Genomic DNA, 23,377 nt, shown 5'->3' on the forward strand with positions numbered 1-23,377 from the left:
TTTTCAAACTCTCTTCTTTTCTATCAGTTTTTATTTTACAGGTATATTAGTATTTTCATATGAACGTTTGGTTATAATTATCATAAACTTAAAATAGTGGCTATAATTTTATATAAAATCCAAATTTTATTTTTCCAAATTTCTCGTTATTTTGATACTTTTCCTTTTTCACATGCTTAATTTTGTAGCCATACAATTTCAGCGGTAAGCTTATCGGGGAAATTTAGAAAATAAATTTTATATATATGGTATTTGAGTACCAATGATTAATTAATTTATATGGTATTTCAAGAAGTGTCAATCTGCATTACTTTGGGTTCGACCTCGTCGATGCTTAGGTCATTCGAGGTGCTCGACAAGGATTGACCTTTGAAATGGTGGTCCAGGGTAGATCAAAGGTTGACAAGGACGTGAACATGAGAGTAGGGGAATTTGGTAAGTGTAGACTGGAAGGGCTTCGAGGAGCTCTTGAACTTTTTTCAAGCATCGTATCATCCTCAAGTGCTTTGCATGTACTCGATGGATGTCTGATTGGTGATCGGCGATGAATCGGAATTGATGGCCATCTTTTTATACTAATATTTCTTTTGCTAGCCTTGAGCTTGCAAGCAGTGCTTCACTCTACCTCGTTGTTTGAGGCATTGAAATCCAAGCGAAAGTGACTGTTGAAGCATAGATCTGTCGGGGTGACCAATACAAGTCTTGCGCATGTCCCTTTATGTTAGAAGATCTATCTACATGCAAGCACCACACGTCATGCGGCCACTGCTTGGTTGAGATTGTCATTTTGGGGTCATTCGATTGGGTGTGCTTTGGCCACATGTTGGCCGACCAGTGTTGTATGAACATTTATTCCAGAAGGGGTGAACTCCGTTATGAAATCTTCCAGGGCTAAGCCTTAATGGCGGTTCGTGGCTGGTATGTGTTAAGCATAGTGAAGAACTCAAGAATATAGAAAACAGAGAGAGAAGAAATTAGAGAGAGAAGAGTTAAAGCTTGAGAGAGAAGATAGAAAGAAGATACACAAAAAATCATTGATATATATTCTTCAGTTTTCAATCTTACACATATATGCTTCTATATCTAGTTACAACAACCTTATCCTTCTATTACAACATTATTCATTACAACTAAGCCTAACAAGTGTAATCTATCCTTCCAATTACTGACACGTGGCCTAATCCTCATCATTCATTCTTCATACTCTAACATCCCCCCTCAAGCTCATGGTGGGATGAACCAAGCATGAGATTGGAGTAGTGAGTCTTGAATAAAGGAGAGCTAAGTCCCTTGGTAAGGATATCAGCGAACTGTTCAGAAGAAGGTACAAATTGAACCAAAAGCTTCTTTACTGCAACTCTCTCTCGGACAAAATGGACATCTACTTCGATATGCTTAGTGCGCTGATGTTGAACCGGATTAAAGGATAGAGCAATAGCAGACATATTATCGCAGAACAAGACTGGAGTATCTTGAAGTTTAATCGTCAAGAAGTGAAGTATTTGTTGAATCCAATCCAACTCAGCAGTTGTAGAGGAAAGGGCCATGTATTCGGCCTCAGTAGAGGACCTGGATACGGTCTGCTGTTTCTTGGATGACCAGGATATTGGATTATTACCCAGAAACACAACCAAACCTGTGGTAGAGCGCCTGTCATTTGGGTCCCCTGCCCAGTCAGCATCACTGAAAGACTTTAAGACCATCTCTCCTTTGGTATAAGTAATCCCAGTAGATAAGGACCCCTTAAGATATCGTAAAATACGCTTAACTGCTGTGAAATGAGACCCCATAGGAGCCTGCATAAATTGAGAAACCTGATGAACAGAAAATGCAATATCCGGCCGTGTAAACACAAGATACTGCAGTGCCCCAACGATACTTCTATACAAAGAAGGATTATTATATGGCTGACCATCATCTTTAAGCAGTCTACTATAAGGAAGACAAGGAGTTGCAGCAGCTTTGGAGTCGAACATTTCTGTTTTCTTCAACAAGTCTTGGATATACTTCTCTTGAGATAAGAATAAACCAGCCTTGGTTTTAGTAATCTGAATTCCCAAGAAAAAGTGCAAAGATCCAAGATCTTTAATATCAAACTCCTTTCTCAAAGCAGAAATAACCTGTTGTATAGCATCAGTGGCACTACCAGTTATTATAATATCATCGACATACAAAAGCAATATCACAATTGAGCTGCCAACATGCTTCACAAACAGAGAATTATCTGAATAGGTATTACTGAACCCCAAGTGTGGTAGAAACTGAGTAAATCTGTCATTCCAAGCTCGGGGAGCTTGTTTTAATCCATAGAGCGATTTGTGTAACTTGCAAACCAATGAAGGGTACTTAACATCTTCAAAACCAGGTGGTTGCGACATATACACCTCTTCTTGTAATATGCCATGCAGAAAAACGTTCTTAACATCTAACTGCCTTAATTCCCAATCAAACTGAGAAGCCAGTGCAAGAACCAACCTTACAGTTGTTGGTTTGACAACAGGACTGAACGTCTCTCCATAATCAAGACCTTGTTCTTGACTAAAGCCATTTGCTACTAAACGAGCCTTGTGTCGTGCTATTGTCCCATCAGCATGTCTTTTAATCTTGAACACCCATTTACAACCCAACAAATTTTTCTGAGAAGGAAGATGAACCAAGGTCCAAGTCTTTTGAGAATGCAATGCCTCAATTTCCTCTTTCATAGCACCAAACCACATAGGAACCTTCAAAGCAGTTTTATAAGTTGTAGGTTCTGTTTGTGTAAAATCAACAGTAGGGTCACTGTGAAGGGGGGCAATAAGAGCTTTCTTCTTAAAAATGCCACTTTTAGACCGAGTTTGCATAGGATGAAGATTCAGAGGTGGTATACTCATAACCACTTGCAAACTATCAGTACTAAATTCAGGGACCACTGCTGCAGGAGAATCTTGGGCAATAATGGACTGAGAGGCAGGTATAGGTGACGGTGGAGGAACATTTGTAATTGGTGAGGAAGATGGTTCAATAGTAGATACCAAAATATTCTGAAGGTTATGGACCAAAGAAGGGGAAGTGACTGGAACATGTGATGTTTGTGAAGGTTGTGATGTTGCAGTAAATGAAGCATAAGCAAAATCTAACTCATCAAATATGACATGCCTTGAGATATAGATTTTCTTATGACTTAGCTCATAACATATGTAACCCTTATAACAAGATGCATATCCCAAGAAGACACATTTCAAAGTCTTAGGTTGTAATTTGGTGGTGTTATACGGTTTTAAAAGAGGATAGCATGCACATCCGAATACTCTAAGGTGCTGGATATCAGGTATGGCAGAATGAAGACTTTCAAAAGGTGAATTATGATCAATAACAGAAGATGGCATTCGATTAATGAGGTAAGTAGCTGTTTGACAAGCATAAGACCAGAACTTGGATGGTAATTTGGCATTTTGCAGAAGTGTAATGGCAGTTTCAACAATATGTTTGTGTTTTCTCTCAGCTAAGCCATTTTGTTCTGGGGTATAAGGACAAGATTTTTGGTGAACAATACCATTTGTGGTGAGAAAAGATTGAAATGTGTGTCCTATGTACTCTCCACCCCCATCACTCTGTAATATTTTGATCTTTGCAGAAAATTGAGTATACACAAACTGATGAAATGTAGCAAAGACATAATGAAGATTTGATTTATTGAGTAAGGTAAACATCCAGCAAAATCTGGTACATTCATCAACAAAAATGGCATAATACCTAAACCCATCAATGGATATACATGGTGCAGGTCCCCACAAATCACTATGGATGACTTCAAAAGGAATTACAGATCTAGTTGACACAGATTGAAAGGGAAGTTTAGCAAACTTTCCTTCCATACAACTTTGAAAAACCATAGGAGATGTATCCTTTACAACCGACACTTTGGACTTATGGAGCATAAGAGAAACAATAGGGTTTGAGGGATGACCTAATCGGTTATGCCACAAGGTAGAAGTGACAAGTTTCCCAAGACAGGTAATGGCTTGATTTGCTGAGAACACTGGAGCAGAAGGAAGTGCAGCTAAAGAAGGAATGGGATAAAGTCCATTATTGCAGAGCCCCTTAAACAAGATTCTCCCGTTGGCCTTGTCCTGAATCCAAAAACAGTGAGCATAAAAAATTAGCCAGCAATTGTTGTCCAAACAAATCTTATGAACTGACAACAAATTATGAGACAGTTTAGGCACATAAAGAACTGAGTTTAATTTGATGGATTGAACTGGAGTTCTTAAGAGAGAATCGCCTATATGTGTAACATGCAAACCTTCCCCATTAGCAGTTTGCACAGTATCATGTTGAGGATATGGCGAAGCAAGAGACAAATTATTCAGATCATGTGTCATATGATTGGTGGCACCAGAATCTGTTAACCAAATTTGTTGAAGAACTCCAGTAGATGTAGAGGCAGAAACGGAAGGCATGGCATATGAAGTAGAGGCTGACATTTGATTAGGCATATGACTAGGGACCATATTCACTAGTGAAGAAGGCATCACAGGGTGAGACATCATTGCAGGAACATTATATGTAGGCTGAGAAGCCATCATAGCAGGATGTTGTACTCCAGAAAATGTAGTTTGCATTGCAACCATGGGGGAAAAATTATTCTTAACCTTATTTCTATAGAAGCATGTCTTAGCAGTGTGATTACTCCTATCACATATCTGACAATTTTCAGAGACATCAATACTTCGATAAGCACAATTAGCAGCAGTATGGCCTTGCTGTGAACACAACTGACATATAATGGTAGAAGAAGATCCACCATCATGAAAATGTGAGGGACTACCAAGAATTCCAGGTGAAAAATCATGTATAACTGGTTTAGAGTATCTCTGACCTTGATTGTTATAGTGCCTTTGACCTTGATTGTTGAAAGCCTTGCCTTTGCCTTTAAACTTGGATCGGTTTCCACCATTGTAAAAATTTGGCTGTCCAGAAAAACCATTATAACCAGAAGACTCATGAACTTTAGAATTTCCATGAAAACCAGAAGATGCAACAACATTATGGTCCATATCTGAATTCTTGACTACCATTGCAGAGAGAAATGGAGTGGTTGATGTATTTTCAATAAGGGTTTCCTCAGCAAGTAACTGAGCACGAAATTCCTTTAGAAAAATGACATTTTCTCGACCACGAATCACACATCGGAATATGTTGTATTCTGCAGGTAACCCATTTAAGGCCAAGATTACGATATCTTCGTTAGCAAACATGACTCCAGCAGCGGCAAGATAGTCTCGTGCTTCTTTGATGCGTTGAAGATATTGAGTAACTGAGTCTGCCCATTTCTTGATTGTTTGCAGATCAGACTTCAACTGAAAGATAGAGGTTTTACTGACTGTAGAAAATTGCTCCTGAAGACGAACCCATAAGTCTCTCGCACTGGAACTACCAATAGCACACGAGATTTCCATTGAAGACAAAGTAGCAGTAATGAGTTGCATCAATGCCCGATCATGCATCTTCCAGACCTTGTATGCATCAGACTCAATTCCTGATTCAGACCCACTAAAAGCAACTCCGGAATCACAAGAAGAATGGGACATGAATTGAGAAAGACAGGGATTGGTGCCATCAACAAAGTCCATAATACCATAGCCTTCGAGCATAAGCTTCATCTGAAAATGCCATTGAAGATAATTTGTATCGTCTAATTTGACTGTCACCGACGTCGAAACCGATGAAGAATACCAAGAAGCTGGTAAGAAATGCCCAGAAAAATCAGAAAGAAACCAGCCAAAGAAACTGTAAATCTTGATGAGAAGCGGAAGCAGACAGATCGCAGGATCGAAGAAGCTTAAATCTAAGCTATACGGGCGAGTGATACCATGTTAAGCATAGTGAAGAACTCAAGAATATAGAAAACAGAGAGAGAAGAAATTAGAGAGAGAAGAGTTAAAGCTTGAGAGAGAAGATAGAAAGAAGATACACAGAAAATCATTGATATATATTCTTCAGTTTTCAATCTTACACATATATGCTTCTATATCTAGTTACAACAACCTTATCCTTCTATTACAACATTATTCATTACAACTAAGCCTAACAACCTTTATAACTGCCTAGTGTAATCTATCCTTCCAATTACTGACACGTGACCTAATCCTCATCATTCATTCTTCATACTCTAACAGTATGTTGGTTTTGGGTTAAAAAAATTTGAAATTTCACAATGATTTTGATCCAAAACAATTGATCTTTAAACTAATACACACATGCAAATCGAACTTCCAAACCAATGGATCTTTAAACTCACTCTTTGGACTAAAAGGAAACGGAAGAGTGATAAGAAAAACTACCTCTTATAGCACTAATTTGATTTTGAAAAATCAAAGTTGATCAACCTTTGTGCAGGACCTTCTTTCCTCCGTGATCTTGTCGCGATCTCCCTCGCACCAAAGTGATGGTGCCTCTACTTTCTGACGCCTCCCAGAAATAAGTCTCATGGATGCTGAACAAGACAGAGGCTAGTACTCTCCTGCTATTATAGGGTTGGTAAGGATGATGGATGTTTTAAAAATAAAAATAAAAAACGTTATTATGTATACTAAGGGGTGAGGGAGCGGACTAAGTCTAACGAAGGGCTAGCAATGATATAGTTCGACAAATTCGACTTTGGCGAGAGTCGAACCTAAGACCTCTCACTTACAAGTGAAGAGAAATATTATTAGACCGTAGTACTAAGGGACAAGAATGATGGATGTTGAACATGTATATATGCATAAGGTTGTTTCTAAAGCAACCCTCACTCACCTCTCTCTCCTACATCCGGCCATAAGGCCTTTCAATCCCTTAATTGGGCTCCATCTAACTTTAAGTCACTTAAATGCTTTAATCCTTGATAAACATTGAATCTTCCACAAAGCAGAAATTAAACTTAATGTCTGTTGCATTATGCAAAGAAACCAAGTTCCTAAACCGTGTTATGACAACAAAGAGCTGAGATTGCTGTAAGTGGCCATCAGGTTTGCAAATACTGCAAGAAGGATCATGGAGACTGACACAATCTTGTCCCTTGTAGTTGCTATACAATGAGGATCCCTGAAACACACCAAAATCATCAAAGAAAATAATATTGAAAATATCAGCGTCTTACAATGTTTGTATCATATACACAAAAGAAATTGGTTACAAACTTTTAATTGAAAATAGAACTGGAGAGACACTAAGTTAATAATAAAGGAGCGCTAAACTGCGGTTTATCTATGAAGGAAATGAATTCTACACTCCCATTTCACCTTTTTCAGTCATTGGATGCATAAATTAAAATTTTAAGGAACATAACTGGCGGGAGAAATGCATAAGGTGAAACATGAGTGCAGAATTCACCTTCCTATCTACGGCTTATGGTGGGTTTAGTGTTTCCTCTGGTTCTGTTTTCAATTAAAAGTTTGTAACGCGTTCTAACTAAAGTGAGTTTACTCTAGTTCAAGAAAGAAAAAGACTCACTTGAGAGTGATGGAAGCAGGGAAAACAAATGCAAGTAATCCTCCCATGGTTGCACCTGTGAACTCAAAAGCTATCCAAATATTTGGTACGAATATTGCACCCACAAGGGCAACGAAGACAAGCCCTAAACTTTCCAACACAAATCTCTTCTTGTCTAAAGCCAGAGGCCTTGCCGAGGGGAAAAGGAGGCCGTCCAAGTTGAGCCGGAGCGGTAAGAAAATGGTTGGGAATACTAATATGACGTGCCCTGCGTAGCTGATTCGAATAATGTCGTTGAACAGCCAACTGTAGGGGATGCCAATGTCGGTGTCAAAGTTGGAGAGCAGGTCAGAATATGTTGATTCGCCAAAGAGAAGGAACCCAAAAATGCCTGTCATTACATAGACAACTGCACATAGGGCAAGTGAACCTCGAACAACTGCTTGCATTAGGGAAGGATCTTCAAGCTCGTTCTGAATTGTGTGTACTGCAAGTAATCAAATTTCGTATTTTCAGAAAGGCAAACCATTTCGCCACACAGAGATTCTCTTTGTGTTTTGAGAAAATCTCATCAGTTAACAATTTTACCCAACTACAATGGATGCAAAAGACCTAAACCTTCGCTTCTTTTTCCCTCGAAAGCACGCAATTGCACACGAAAACAAGTTGTTGAATGTAAAGAAGCAGAGAATGCAATTGAATATAAAGAGATGATCATCTTGAATACCATTGTAGTGACAGATGTATGCGAAAACAACGACAGGGACTGCTGTGAAGAGGTTAAAGAATGATGCAGAATCAGTCACATTTGGAAACCATTTTGGAGTCTCGATGCTTCCATCCATTAGTTTGTAAGCTGTGACTCCAATGACAACAAGAAGAAACACAAGCGCCAATCCAACTGATATGATAGAGATATATCTTGCTGAATCTGCAGCCATAAGCACAAAGACATATCCCTAGCCAACTAAGTCTAAGCTGAAATTTCACAGGAAAACAGGAAATGTAATGTAGAAACAAATAGGACCTATTACCAACCAATACGCTCGAAGAACATCAATGGTAAAAATATGACAACAGTTACTGTGACAAGAACAAAGGTGCGGCTAGTCCACCAGTGAGCTCCAAACCACCCTTCCAAAATGCCGGTGTGGTGAGCCTCTTTTGAGTTTGATCCGGAAAGCACATCCTCTAGTTTTTAAAAGGAAACAAACACTATCAGAGCCGTCAAAGAAGAGAAGAGTTATTAGCGCTCCAAAATAGTCAGCGTGCACAGCTCGCTTTTTAATTTTATAGAAGCACAGGATAATACTCATACCAATTATGATCATGTACACAATAAGAGAGCCAGTGTTGTAGATAACAATGCAGATCTGAAGCACAACCTTCCCTATTCTTCCAAAGGCATCGCCCATGACATTTCCATAGGAACATGCAGACCCTGCCTTGCTGAATCTCAACAGCATCTCGATCGACGCCTGGATAACAAACGCAACCGTAACGATCAACACAATCCCGGGAACGAGCCCCAAGAGTTTCAGGGTTGCGGGCAGGCTCATGATGCCCGAGCCGACGATTGTGCATGACAGGTTGAACACCGAGCCATGAAAGGATGCTCCAGAAACCTTCTCGTGATCTTGTGTGCTTGATAACAAAGGAACTCGCTCATCGGCGCTTTCGATGTTGTGTTTTGACATGTTTTCTTGATCTCCATCAGTCATTTTCTAACGCTTCTGAGGCTAAAGAGCTTCAGGAAATATTTTTGTTACAATAAATACATTTAACTGAAATTATATGATATAACACATCACACTAACCAATCTCCGCTATTTCAGTTAAATGTATTTATATCATATAATTTTTCTTCTTCTTTGTTACGATCTGAAGACTCGGCCTTCGACATATTATAACCATAACGCGTTACGCCACTTTCATATATTATAATCCTAACGCATTACGCCGCCCCTCCCTTGCCACTTGAACTAACCCTAACGGCTTGACGATAAAAACTCATACGTGAATGTCAGAAACAAAGACGTAATCTTAGTTAGATTTGCATCTATTGATCCTTTATTTATTTGTTTGTTTTAACAGCTCAGTAAAAAATTATAAGCGTTCAAAATTCATAAGAAGGGTAAAAAGTAAAAACCATCATCGAAGTTGTTTACTGTGTTTTACATTCATTTATATAAGTAATTACCACCTAATTACCCAACAAGCTACAGAAAATGCTCTGGTCAATAGTGGTAACTTCCATCAACCTCTGGAAATCTCAATGATTTTGAGGATATATCTACTTCAGTAGAGCAAAAACTCGTCCCTTTTGAAGAGTACGACGATTAACGCTACCGGAGATTTTACAACTCAACAGCGGATATCAGCAAGTATCTTGCTATGTATGGATATAGCCGAAGGGCAGTCAGCATGTAACTTCGGTTCAGAATATAAGCCTTTTTACCCTTTTTCTTTCTTCTGCAGCAACATCAAAATGGGCAGTCTTGTTGGAGAAAAAAATAAGCTCCGGTCGAAACCAGTAGAATGAACGTTGCTACGAATAAATGCTTAAAGCTTAGAACTCCGGCATCAATTCTCCTCACGGTCTCGAACTCTGCTGTGGAATCAGTATGTTCCACTTCAGTCTCACAACTCCCACCAACAGATGAATTATTCCGAGTCCTATCCGGCTGAAAAGTACAAATACGAAACCCATTTTACAAATGTAAATCTCAGTAGAAGACGCTACATGCAGAAGATGCGAAGAGAAGTAGTCGATAAAAAATGTGAACACTGAATATGAATTAAATTGCTTATCGAAAAATAAAAGCATTCCTGTAGCATGAGAAATATAACATTGGAAAGAAATTAAGATTAAAAACAAAAACGCTGATTTATTAACAAAGCAAGGTAAACATAAGTCAACCAGGGTTCATCATAGTACCGACCTTAGAATTGCTAGCAGACAACTCATCTTCTTTAGTTTCTCTCGTAACTGTAGCCATTTCATGCTTCGAGTCTTCACAATTTTCTCTATCATCATTTCCCACGACCACAGAACGAGAATTGTTTGTTTGCAACTTCAGTTTTAAAGTTTTATTCTCCGTAGTTAATGAAGAAATCTGCACATTCAATCACCAGCAGCTAAGGAGAACATCTAGAGTTGGAAAAACACACTGTTCACATTTTCAACTAAATACTAAATGTTAAATAATCAAAAGGAAAAAGAAATCAGGTGCCATGTCATTTGAAAGATACAAGAAAAAAGAGACATTTCCCACTTCACAGTCAAAAACCAACCGTGAACTTGAAAATAAATCAAATATAGGTGAATACCTGCTTATGAAGGCGCTCTCTCTCAAAAGCAAGTTGCATCAATAAGTTTGTAAGAACTTTGGACTGAATACCAATATCAGTCGCAGTAGCTATTTTTACTTCCTCGGCTTGATGTAAAGATGCCTCCAAGAATTCCAATCGACCCCTCAGAAAGCTTATTTCCTCATTTAAATCTGCATTGGATTCTGATAAAATTATACACTTGTCCTCCGTACTGTCGGCCCGATTTTCCGCTTTTAAAACCTTCTGCTTTAGATTTTCAATCACATTTTCCATGTCAGTGACTGTAGAATTCAACATGTTCTGTTTCTCCTGGCTAGCTTCAGCAGATGCCACTGCATGCTGTAACCGGATATCTGCTTCCCTTAACTTTCTCTCAAGTGAATCCACCGTCTCCAAGGCACTGCCAGCGCTTTTAAGAAGTCCGATCTCTTCATTAAGTTCCGTATTAGTCTCTGTTAACAATTTACTTTTGGCTTCTGCATTCTCGGCTCTGGCTTCAGCTTTATATATGTTCTCTTTAAGATTAGCAATAACATTTTCCAATTCACTGATTTCAACACTATGCTGCTCTTCAAGTGCGCCCACCTTTTCCCTCAAGGTAAAGGCCTCGGAATCAGCGATAATTAACTTATCTTCAGCTTCCTTCAAGCTGTCTTTTAAGCCGGCTGTCTGTTCTAGAAGGAAGCTATTTAGTTTTGCGTTGCTGCTTTCAAGCTTCCGCAAAGTATTTTCTTTGACTTCAGCCTGACAATCGAGTTTCGATCTTAGCTCAGCTTCTCGCTGAGCTGAACCATTTACATTAAACTGGAGAACCTGGAGTCTACCCAATAGCTCTTTTGAAATACCCCTCAGAACCTCAGATGCATTATCTGCCTGTAACCACCTATCCAAAGCATCTGCCGCTTCCTCCTCCATGCAATATGCTTCTTGCTCCGAAGCATGCACCCTCAATTTCAGATCTTCTTCAATCTGTTTTGATTCGGTCAATTTCTTTTCAAGATCCATCTCTCTTGCCAAAGACTTCTCTAGCATCCTCAGTATATGTCTTTGCTGTTCTACGGATTGCATTTTTATCTTTACATTTGTGCTAGAAACTTTGCCATCCCTTAAATCTACCACTCCTTCGTTATTGTTCCCTGTCAATACGCAAAGCAAAGGAATGCAAAAGAAAATAAACAGTTATACTCTAGAATATTTCACAACTTAAAGGACTTGTGCACTTACAAAAGTGGTTACAGATCTGCCTGGTGTATGCAATAAATTTCGGGCAACTCCATCACTCATAAACAAAGTAAGAATGAGAAAAACGTGTCCTGACAAGAAAATCAAGAACAGAATTAAGGCATGTAGCTTACAGTTTTGTTCTCCGTCAAAACATGGAAATGCCCTCTGGAGATGCAAGGATTCCATCCTAATTTCATACACCTGATCTTGCAACTGCTTCAATGATTGTTCAGAGTCGTGCAGCTTTTCTTCTATTACCACGACAGTTTCTCCCAAGTATGCGTATGAAGATAGTATCCCTTGGGCACTGGTGATCTCTGTTTGAAGTATAGCCATGAGTTTATCCAATTCACTCAACTCTGAGTCTAAAATCCCAGATAAGAGAGTGAGTTCCAGAGCCTTCTCAAGATAATAAGCTGATGTCTGCTCTTTTGCGGAAGCAAAGGCTTCAAATTCGCTCTCCTTGGTTGCCACGTGCATCATAAGAACATTTAGATTAACTAACTTCTCAGATGCACATGCTAGATCTAGTTCCACTCGGGTCAAAACCTCGCCAAGATGTCTTAATTCTCCAATAACCACACCATCAGATGAGACACTTCCGAGATTGCTAACTTTATTTGACTCCACTTCCAGGTCATCAATATTAACATCATTGACAGATACGCTTGCTTCATGACCAGCACCGTAATCCATTTTAAGACCGCACTTGTTAAAGTGGTTCTGAAACCTGGATATCAAACAAAGAAAGAAAAAGACAGCTTCGGACGTAAATATGTAGAATTATCACCCAGAGGGAAGTTCAAATGAAAGATTCTTAACTTGCAAATAAATCAATAATGGCGAACATAAGTTCACTCCTAGAATATAATTAAATTAAACTACTGTTATCTAGGAGCCACTTTTCTCCAGTAACAAGACAACCAACACAATGGAACGTAGAGTATCCAGTCCACGAACATGATCCTCTCAGTAGCAAAAATAGTTAATAACATATGAACCTACAAGGAAAGAAAGTCTTGCGAGGAAAAAAATATTTTGAGGAGCTGCGGTTTAAAAAGTCTGAAACTTCAATTAACCTTACATGGTGGATTGAAAAAGGTAAACCTCCATACTTGGCATTGTTACTACCACATTATATAAGGAAGCTGTATCTTTATAGCGTCCATATTCAACTCCGATGTTTGATATTGATTCTCATTTCCATAAATATGTGCCCACCAACATGGAAGTTTGAATTTCAACTACAAAAGCATATAGTGTACAACATAGGGTCGGCTTTCATAAATTAAACTCTTTTCACCTTTTCATTTATTCATTCACTTCATTTGATTAGTTGAGCATATTTAGCTCATCATTCGACAGAGTAGACAAAAGATCATGCATTTATTCTCACTGAATTTTTTTACCAATAAATAAACACGTAAAAGTTAACAACGGATCCGAAATCTACCCCCGATCAGAAAAGGAACTGTTCTTGAGCTATAATGGAATCTTCAAAATCCCAAATCAAGAATTTAAATACCCATTTGGAAACAATCATCAACAATGCTACACAGGCAAAGTTCAGTGATCATATTCAATCCTAACCACACATCAAATTTCAATCACTGTATTAGTAGGAAAAAAAAAAATTAAAAACTCATAAACTTCTTTGATTTATAATCTATTAAAAAAAAGAAAAAACTCTTGACAATTGCAGCTCTTGAGTTCTTGAAGGCAAACATCAAAACATACAAATACATGAGCAAACAGATCCTCTAGTTTCCAAACACACATTCAGAATCACATATTCTAAAAACCCATCTCATATATTCCACAATATATACCAAATCTAGGCAATGGCAGGAAAAAGAAAAGCGCATTATTGTCAAACCAGTTCCTCAGCAAAGCTATAAAACTAACCTTAAAACCCACAATAAGAACAATAGAAAAGCAGAAAACAGCTGCAGCAGAAGAAGATGGTGACAATTTTTGGTATAGGATCAAAAGCAAGTTCGTACCTTTGGAAAAACTGTTCTGAGATTCTGTCGGACGGAGCTCGCGGAGGCACAACACAAACAGAAAACAATGAAAGAAAGAGAGAGAGAGAAAAAAAAAAAAAAAAAAAAAAACTGTTTCTTTGGGAAAACAGGTGGTGTGATGATGGACCTGGGATCTGCCGTCCATGTCTCCCACGTGGCCATTAGCTTAACACCAAAACCAAATACAGTGATAAAGCAGATTACGAGATTTCTTTAAAATTAAAAACGAGAGGTTTGGGGTTCGAAACTCGATACTAGTGTGGAAGCCAAATTTGTGACCAATGGGAGGCTGAAATGCTTTGTGAGTTTACCCAGCCCTTCGAAGGGATAGATAATGTGTTTAGCCACCAATTGTCATCTTTTTTAAAATAAAATAAAAAGATTAATTTAAAAATAAAAACGTATTTAAATTATTATTTAACACATTTTCTTTATCAAGAAGGTTAAAAGACGGTTTAATTTATATAACAAAATAAAATCATTAGAAATAATGTAATTTTGCACAAACTAAATTTTACTATTTTATTGTTCCCTCACCTACGTATCTTTATGATTAGGTTAAAAGACAATTTAATTTATATAACAAAATAAAATCATTAGAAATAAAGTAATTTTGCGAAAACTAAATTTTACTATTTTATTGTTCCCTCACTTACATGTCTTTATATCAATTTTTTTTTTTTTTAACAAATAGTATTATCTACACTAAAAGAGTGGAGGAATCATCTAAGCCTCACACTGAACTTGGACATAATAATGCGGTTTAAATTCCTTTTTGGAGAGAATTCAATTTTAGACTTCTCACTTAAGGGTTATGATCTACTGTCGTTTATATTTCGTTGCAATTTCTCTCTCACATATATTTAAAAACAAAAACAAAAAGGAAAAACTTCACAAACAAAAATATATGAGCTTAGGATAGTTAATTATAATTTCATGTCAGACTCCAAGTCATGTAATCTCTACTAATTAATGAAATCCTCTTTGTCAACCAAAAGAGAGTGAAAAGACAAATTCGTCTTCTATCACACAAAAAAATGATGGGCAATAATATAATTTCACATGTCTAAATTTTACTATTTTTTATTGAAACCTCACATACAGACGATGTTAAAATACCTCTAAAAAATTAAAAAAAAAACCTCCCACTCCCCCTCACATTCTCTCTCTCTCTCTCTCTCTCTCCCTCTCTCCTTCTCATTTTCTAAAAATATGTGTTCATACACACAAAGTATGTAGGCAAATACTAATATTCTTTAAGAAAACCACAAGAAGAGAAAATAACATGTTGTGGTTTTATTTTTTTTTTAGTTTTACTTTATTTATTTGATGCTATTTAACGTTGACAGCGTTAGTCTTGGAGTCAAGCTAAACAACACGTGTAAAAAAAACATAAAAATAGAGGATAAATTTTTTATTGTGACCAGAATACAAGCCGTACATCACGTGTTTTATATAAGTGGTAGAAAATTGTATTTTTAAATTATTAATGTTTTAACACACATTCTACTATTTGCATAATGACAAGTGATGTATGTTCCGGTCACACTGAAAATTCTCTCAAAAGAGATGGGGCAGCAGCTGTGGCGTGATGATGTTTTTGCCAGATACGCGTTGCGTGCTTGTAATTTTGGGCTCAATTGGGAGTCGGTGCATTTGGACATGTTATAAAATGGGCTTCAACTTATGATCTGAGCCCACAAAAGCCCAAATATTCTCAACAAATGTAATCAGCGTCGGCCCAAAACCTTTTTCCCTTTTATTTTTCTGTCAATTTCGGCCATAAAATAATGTTTCACATGCATAGCTTATTTGTAATGTGCTTAGTCGTAATAAATTAAAAATTTAAAAGTCAGGGGCAAAAATTAAATAAATTTTGTGCACCACTCCTTCATAAAGTGGAGGATAATATTGACCTCAGCCGTTGAGCCACCGCGTCCCACTGAACGGACCTCTTCGATAACGACACGGTGCCAAGCTGGTTGCATTTGGTGAAATGTTGGCCTCAAGGGGCCCACTCGCTTAATATGGTCAGAATTTATTTTGAATATTTTTTATTTAAAATTAAACACAAACAGTACTTGATAAAAATTAACCGCACAATTTACGATAAATGGACACGATTCACGAATTCTCAAGATCCTTACCAAAAGGATCCGGAGAGGATCCTATTGTACATTAAAGCACTTCCACCCCATATGGACAATAATTGCCCAAGCAAATGGTGAATAGACACTTATTGTTTTAGCGAATAATAATTGTTCCAATGTATTTTTATTCAATAAATTTAAAAAGAATTACAAAATTAACATAAAGATATTATTATGTTTAATTTCGAATAAGATTTTTAACTAATCTCATCATGTCAAATATTTATAGGAAATATCCAATGTATTTATAGGAAATATTTAAATATTTAAATATTCAATGGCTCAGATTACCATTTTCGTGATCCAATGTATTTATAGAAAATATTTAAATATTTAATTTCGAATAAATTAACATAAATTTATCAGTCAAAATTACCATTTTCGTGAAAGAATGGTGAAGTATTTATAGGAAATATTTAAATATTTAAATATTTAAATATTCAATGGCTCAGATTTTGCCATGTGTTTGACAACCTATAGCATGGGCCCCACGATGCTATTCATGTCTCCGAACTTGCCACCACATGTGCATGTATTGCACGTGCCTGACGCAAAAAAAAAAAAAAAAAAAAATTGCTCATGGATGACATCAACGTGACATCAGATCACACTCGATTGCTGGGTCAAACACAAATTATCTGACTGCTTCGTTCAGCAAGCGTGGGCTCAAGTTTTGCCCGACTTTTTTGAATGGATGTAGCTCTTTTTTGGATCTGAAAATTGCCCAATTGTTCAGCAAAAAGGGATCGAGTGGAAATGTTCTAAGATAATCATCTAGAAATAAATTAGACCAATGTAAAGTCGAATAACACTAAACTACAAAGAGTACAGTTGTTTTATGATATTAATCAAACATCATACGTAATTAGACAGATTGTTATAAATTATCTTCTAAAGTACAACTCATAATGCAAGTTTGGATATACACAGAAAAACATGTGATCAAGATTGGCGTTAAGAGGCCACTCAACATTATTAAATAGGCAATTGGTTTGTAATCTAGTCCCAAACGAATAGATCTGTAATCTAGCTTTGTCCACGTTCAGATTTAGCTTTTAAACTTCTCACTAATCACGTACTAGCTGATGTAAGAAGAAGAGTTAGGAGGATTTGCTTACTTGATGCACCAGCAATTTTTACACTTGTTGCAACCACAGCTCGTGTTTATATTATATATCTTAATCACCTTATTGGTCTTCTTTTTAATGTAATCTTGGTGTGTTACCACCGTAGTTATTACTTATTACGATGATCATGTTAGGTCAAAATTGACTCAAGGTGGGTAATTTGCAATTTTCGGTAAGACTGTTTGATTGAAACAACTTTTACTCTATATACTACTATTGAAATATAATATTTTTTTTTTATAATTTTGAGAGAAATATCTTACGAATACCATAGTCCGACTATCCATATACAAATTTTTTCTATGCCATGAGAATTTCCGAAAATGGAGTGACGTTCTTGTGGGGAACACAACATGGATAGATGCCAAATTTTCGAGCCATGGACGATGGAAAGGAAAAACATTTGAGAATTCTCTCTTCAACGTTACCAATTTTGTTCTAAAATGAAATGATATTTCAATAGGATTGCTGGGATTACTTGTGCGTGCATGCCCCAACTCTAATTATAGTTAACTATGAATGGTCAGAATAAGTTAGGCAGGCGCTTGCGCTATTAATTTTGACATTTACTCTAACATAAATTTTTAATAACATTAATGAATAAAAAGATATTGCTCAATGTAAAATGATGTTACAAATTTACTTAAATTATGGGCACATATATAGAATTTATAAGTTAAAGAGTTAAACATCTATGCATCATGAAGTGCAGTGACACGTTTACCTTCCTTTAAAGAAGAGATTTTTTAGTATGATTGGAACACGGGATAATATACCACGTGCTACTATACAATTGGTATGATATACGTATTAAAAAATTAATAATTAAAAAAATAAAATTTCTCACCATTTATATAAAAACACGTAATGTACTACTCGTATTCCGGTCACAATAAAAAAATTTCTCCCTTTAAAGCAAACATTCCTCTCTCGCAGAAGTGTAGAACGCCACAGATTAAACTAATGCAATCAATTCGACCATTACAACTTTGATGACATCACCTCTAATCTTTTTATAATTTGTGGCACACATTTGCTGCAATATTTACCAACGAACATCAACCATTAGATAATACTATTCATATACTATTTTTTACTTCTAAATTTTTTACTAATTCTGTTCATTGATCTTTTTCAATTCATTTCATCTGATGATCTAAAAATAAGGTATGTGTAAAAACTAAAAATAGGTATATAGATAAACATTATTAGAATAATAACATATTAGTACTATGCTATCTCATAATAAAGTTAACAAATTTGATTTGTATAATAATATCCTAAATTTGTTAGATTTGTTATTGTGATTTTTTCTTTTTGCATGTCATTCAATATCCTACTAGATAAAGTGTTGAGTTTTTAATCATCGTAATAGTTTCGAATTCTCTCACTCTCCTCTAATAATAGTAAAGAAAAATTAAAAAGATATAACCTTATTTTGTCTTAAAAGGGAAAAAAACGTTTACTTTTTTATAGAAAGATTCAAAGTCATGCAACAACAAAAAATCCCTAAAATCTTATCTAAACATTCTAACGATATTTCATTTAGAATGGGATCCCATCCAAATCTACTTTGTGGGGTCCCTAGCCATTCATCATATATAGTGTTGTTAGAAATTATTTTATATTTTTTATTTCAAATTAAACATAAATAATATATGACGAAAACTGACTACAATTAGGATATAAGGATTATTGGGATTTCCAAGTGGATCCGAAAAGAATCTTCTTCCATTTCATTTGTGCAAACTTTAATATTAGCGAAATGGACTAAAACGACATATTCATCTTCTGCATCAAAGTTTAGCGGACACCTTTGCGTTTACTCTATAAAAGTTCGTAAATTTCACTCCAAAATTCCCCAAATTTACAATTTTGTGGAATTTTTGTGGATTAGGGGTTTCATCATCATCTCACCAATCCACAATAATTCCGCAAAAAAATTAAAAAAAATCCCAAAAAACACTATTAAATTGCAGTCTTTGTCCCCGCCTCCATTATTGGTATTCAATATTTCGATATCAAAAACTTTATAATTTGCGTGTGCCTTTCTTTTTCCTTCATTCTCTTTTCAACTGGGCTATAAAAAATCAAAGCTTGACCCGAAGAATTCAGTCACGTTTCTCTGCTCCATTATTGACTTTGAATTCTGGGTTCTCATTGGTTTTTTAGTTAGCTTATCTTTGAAGGGGGAGCTGGGTTCTCTCAATTTTGCCATTTGGGAAATTGGGTTTGGTTTTTCTCCCCTTGTCCATATCAAAATCCAGCTAAAGATTGTCAAAATCTACCTGTGATATATTGAACAATTACTTGAATTTCAATTAAATTTCGATACTTTAAGGTAAATTTGGATACTTTCTCCTGAGATTTGATTTTCCTTTGAAATTGATAGCATTTGAAAAAGATTAGCCTTTTTGCGCTCAGAAAGATTTGGATATTGTTGAAGTGCTGTTTTGGTCATTTCTGTCTGAAATTCTGATTCTTTAGCTTGTGTTTCCTGAAAAAAAAAAAGGTAGTAATTTGGCCATTTGAAGCTGCAAATTTGGCAATTGAGCAAAAGTTTTATTGAAGAAGATACTGGCTGGGTGTTTGAGCTGCTTTCTAGATTTCCCATAAGCTTCAAACCGTTTGTTTTGGAAGATTGTTTTTGAGATATTAAAAAATATGACAATTGGAAGTCTTGCTCCAAATAAGGAGAAGAAGTCAAGAAAGCACAAAGGAGTGATTGATGAGAATGCTCCCTTGTTGCCCAAAGGGCAAGCGGAAGATGCAGGGTTTGATGAGTTCAATGGAGCTTCCTTTACTGGGGCAGTGTTTAATTTATCCACCACCATTGTTGGTGCTGGGATCATGGCTTTGCCTGCCACCATGAAGGTGTTGGGCCTTGTCCTAGGGATCTCCATGATCATTTTCATGGCGTTCTTGACCGAGGCCTCGATCGAATTGATACTTAGGTTCAGCAGGGCAGGGAAGTCTGCTTCTTATGGAGGTCTCATGGGAGATGCCTTTGGAAAATATGGAAAGATTTTGTTGCAGGTGTCGGTTTTAGTCAACAATCTCGGTGTGCTCATTGTCTACATGATTATCATTGGTATGACTATAACTCTCTATACAGTATCGAATTGTTTTTACGAATTGTTGCAAATTTGTCACTTTGGTATCTCTAGTAAGGATTTTGTTTGGTCTAGTTTGTCATACGGAATGCTATGTTAAAGGTCTTGATTTGTCTAACATTCTTTGTGCTGCCTGTGTGAAGGTGATGTGCTTTCTGGAACGTCTTCGAGTGGGGTTCACCACGCTGGTGTACTTGAAGGATGGTTTGGAGTACACTGGTGGACTTCTCGATTCATTGTTCTTCTTGTCACGACACTTGGCATATTTGCTCCATTGGCATGCTTTAAGCGAATCGGTTAGTCTGAATTTTTAGTACTTTTGTTTGGTGCACTGCTATTAGTTTCATTTCCATGTGATTAGTAGAGTTTGTGATTTGAATTGCAGCCTGATGGCCTCATTTGATTTGTTTACTATTATACAAAGTTGGGAGGATCAGCATACAAATTTGATATGTTAATTAATATTACATTATAGTTAATGAGTTTTTCCACTGATTTGGTAAGGTAAACGTTGCTTGGCATATTTTTAACATGCCTTCCCATACATATTTATGATATTCGTTATCTTAAACCTGTTTAAGAATAATTGTGTAACTTTTCTATCAAACTGTTGGTGTAGCGGTGATTTTATTAATAAGTTTTCCAGCTTTTTGTTGAATTTGAGCCTGTTATTTGTTGAAAAGTTATTCATTTTTCTAACTGGAAAGGAATGTCGCGGTGATGTTAATAGCCCTGTCATGGTTGCAGATTCATTGAGCTTCACATCTGCCCTATCAGTTGGACTAGCAGTTGTATTTCTTGTTATTACCGTTGGAATTACGGTTGTCAAGTTGATCAATGGAAGCATTGCAATGCCCAGATTGCTACCTGATGTTATTGATGTCTCATCATTCTTCAGTCTCTTCACCGTAGTCCCCGTTGTTGTCACTGCATACATCTGTCACTACAATGGTATGAAAAATGTTTGCTTATACAGAGTTCATTTTACTGGAACCTGGACCCTGTTCCTTCTATAAGAATAAGGAATTTTAGGTGGATTAGTATAATTGTGTTCTGCAGTTCCTTTCCTTTTTTTTTTTTTTTTTTGGTGAAGGTTCCTTTCCTTTCCTTTATTTCAGTAAACTGAGTTATCATTTACAAAAATAAAAGTGATTCAAACTTGACATTTTGCAGATTTTACACACTAACAAGTTTACTGAAGAGAACTTTTATTAGCACTCTAAAAATCTCAATTTACACTCTTCATAAGTGTATTTTTCTTTCTAAGTATAGGAAGTTTGGAATGCAAAATGAATATTGGAGTGCCAATAACAATTCCCTTACTGAAAATATGCAAGACTTTGGGAAACTGTAGAAAACGGGGACCAATATTTCATATGGGAGATCTGATATTTGATATACTTTTCACCTTTTTCTGCAGTCCACAGCATCCACAACGAGCTTGAAGACTCTACACAGATAAGAGGGGTTGTGCAAACCTCACTTGCTTTATGTTCATCTGTTTACATAATGACAAGCCTTTTTGGGTTCCTCCTATTTGGGGACGGAACTCTTGACGATGTGCTTGCCAACTTCGACACGAACCTTGGCATTCCTTACAGTTCTGTGCTCAACGATGCTGTGCGTGTCAGCTATGCTGCTCACCTTATGCTTGTATTTCCCATTGTCTTCTTTCCATTGCGGCTCAACTTGGACGGCCTTCTCTTTCCCTCTGCAAGGCCAATGGTTTTGGATAACATGAGATTTGCACTAGTCACCATTGGGCTCATAAGTATTATCTTCTTGGGTGCAAACTTCATACCCAGCATCTGGGATGCTTTCCAGTTCACTGGAGCAACTGCTGCCGTTTGCCTCGGGTTCATTTTCCCTGCTGCAATTACTCTCAAGTGAGTTTCCAACTTGATCACAAGAACTATCTATTAGTTCAGGTTTCTATTTTATTTTTTCCAATTGCTATAGTATGTGGAGAATAGTAGTTTGCAGAGAAAGATAACAGTCATCCTACCACTTAAGGTTGCCACATCTCGCGGATTTGATGCGTGTTCTGCCATTTTATCTAAAAAACATGAAAGAATAGGAATATTAATTACCGAGTTCTGTCCGTGTTATTAGCTTTACAGTGGCTATTTCATTTTTGTGAATAAACTTGGAATCAATACTCGTCTCTTTCTCCTTTGAATAACATTCAGTTTTGTCTTTCGATATTTCAGGGATCGACACAACATAGCAACCAAGAAGGACAAGATCTTGAGCGTTTTCATGATTGTCCTTGCTGTGTTCTCAAACGCGGTGGCCATATACAGTGATGCGTATGCCTTGTTCAAGAACACATCAAAACGCGAATGATACTCAGAGCTCCTCATGATTTTAGTGAAGACATCAACAGGCTGAATCCGAAGTGTGGGAAGACCAGGGTTTTCTGAGAGGGTTCAGTTGAAAATAAGGGAAGATTCTGCACATGTTAGTTTGCTTAGTGCAGGAAGTGGGCAATGCAGTTCATTGCCTTCCACACTTGTGTATTACATTGTTCTTGATATTGAACTCTTTCTTTTGTATTAGAACGAAGTGAGCTGTGAGAAATGCAAATTTGTATTTTCAGTTTGAGTACAACTTAAAAAGTGGTCCTTGAAAATACGTGTAGGATACGTGAAAGGTATATGTATTATTTAGAATTGTATAAAAATCATGTGTTAAACATGAAAAGTACATGCATATGTGTATAATAAGTGTGTGGTACGTTAAAGTTTGAAAAAAAAAAAACATACAATTGAAAGAATCAATGAGACGTTTATGGTAACTACAGTGTTTTAAACATATGTATGTGCAGGTATAATATGTGTATCGTACACGAATTTACTAGCTTGCTTAATTGGTTCACCTGGGGGGTTCAAAAAAATTTAAGCAGGTCAAATGTTAGTGAATTTTCTCTAGTGCATATTTAAATTACACAT

General features: G+C 36.6%; 3 protein-coding genes across 3 annotated transcripts; 1 reads left to right on the plus strand and 2 right to left on the minus strand.

Annotated features, from left to right (window-relative positions):
- Positions 1 to 6,835: 6,835 nt before the first annotated feature.
- On the minus strand, positions 6,836 to 9,207 carry LOC103425950 (amino acid transporter AVT6B-like). The gene is made up of 5 exons (XM_008364047.4): positions 8,774 to 9,207; positions 8,494 to 8,646; positions 8,183 to 8,386; positions 7,477 to 7,942; positions 6,836 to 7,068 (listed from the first exon to the last, which is right to left on the minus strand). The coding sequence occupies exons 1-5, from the start codon at positions 9,174 to 9,176 to the stop codon at positions 6,951 to 6,953; spliced, it is 1,344 nt and encodes a 447-aa protein (XP_008362269.3). The 5' UTR covers positions 9,177 to 9,207; the 3' UTR covers positions 6,836 to 6,950.
- A 347-nt stretch (positions 9,208 to 9,554) lies between these two features.
- Positions 9,555 to 14,151, minus strand: LOC103432092 (WPP domain-interacting tail-anchored protein 1-like). The gene is made up of 5 exons (XM_008370257.4): positions 14,016 to 14,151; positions 12,144 to 12,742; positions 10,786 to 11,924; positions 10,398 to 10,571; positions 9,555 to 10,139 (listed from the first exon to the last, which is right to left on the minus strand). Exons 2-5 carry the CDS (start codon positions 12,706 to 12,708, stop codon positions 9,939 to 9,941), a joined length of 2,079 nt encoding a protein of 692 aa, XP_008368479.3. The 5' UTR covers positions 12,709 to 12,742; positions 14,016 to 14,151; the 3' UTR covers positions 9,555 to 9,938.
- Positions 14,152 to 19,312: 5,161 nt separating this feature from the next.
- Positions 19,313 to 23,044, plus strand: LOC103404664 (amino acid transporter AVT6A-like). Its single transcript, XM_008343599.4, has 6 exons — positions 19,313 to 19,654; positions 19,826 to 20,404; positions 20,570 to 20,722; positions 21,174 to 21,377; positions 21,847 to 22,312; positions 22,637 to 23,044. Exons 2-6 carry the CDS (start codon positions 19,978 to 19,980, stop codon positions 22,770 to 22,772), a joined length of 1,386 nt encoding a protein of 461 aa, XP_008341821.3. The 5' UTR covers positions 19,313 to 19,654; positions 19,826 to 19,977; the 3' UTR covers positions 22,773 to 23,044.
- The last annotated feature ends 333 nt before the right edge of the window (positions 23,045 to 23,377 follow it).

This window comes from Malus domestica, chromosome 17, assembly GCF_042453785.1.
Source record: "Malus domestica chromosome 17, GDT2T_hap1".
Taxonomy (NCBI): Eukaryota; Viridiplantae; Streptophyta; class Magnoliopsida; order Rosales; family Rosaceae; genus Malus; species Malus domestica.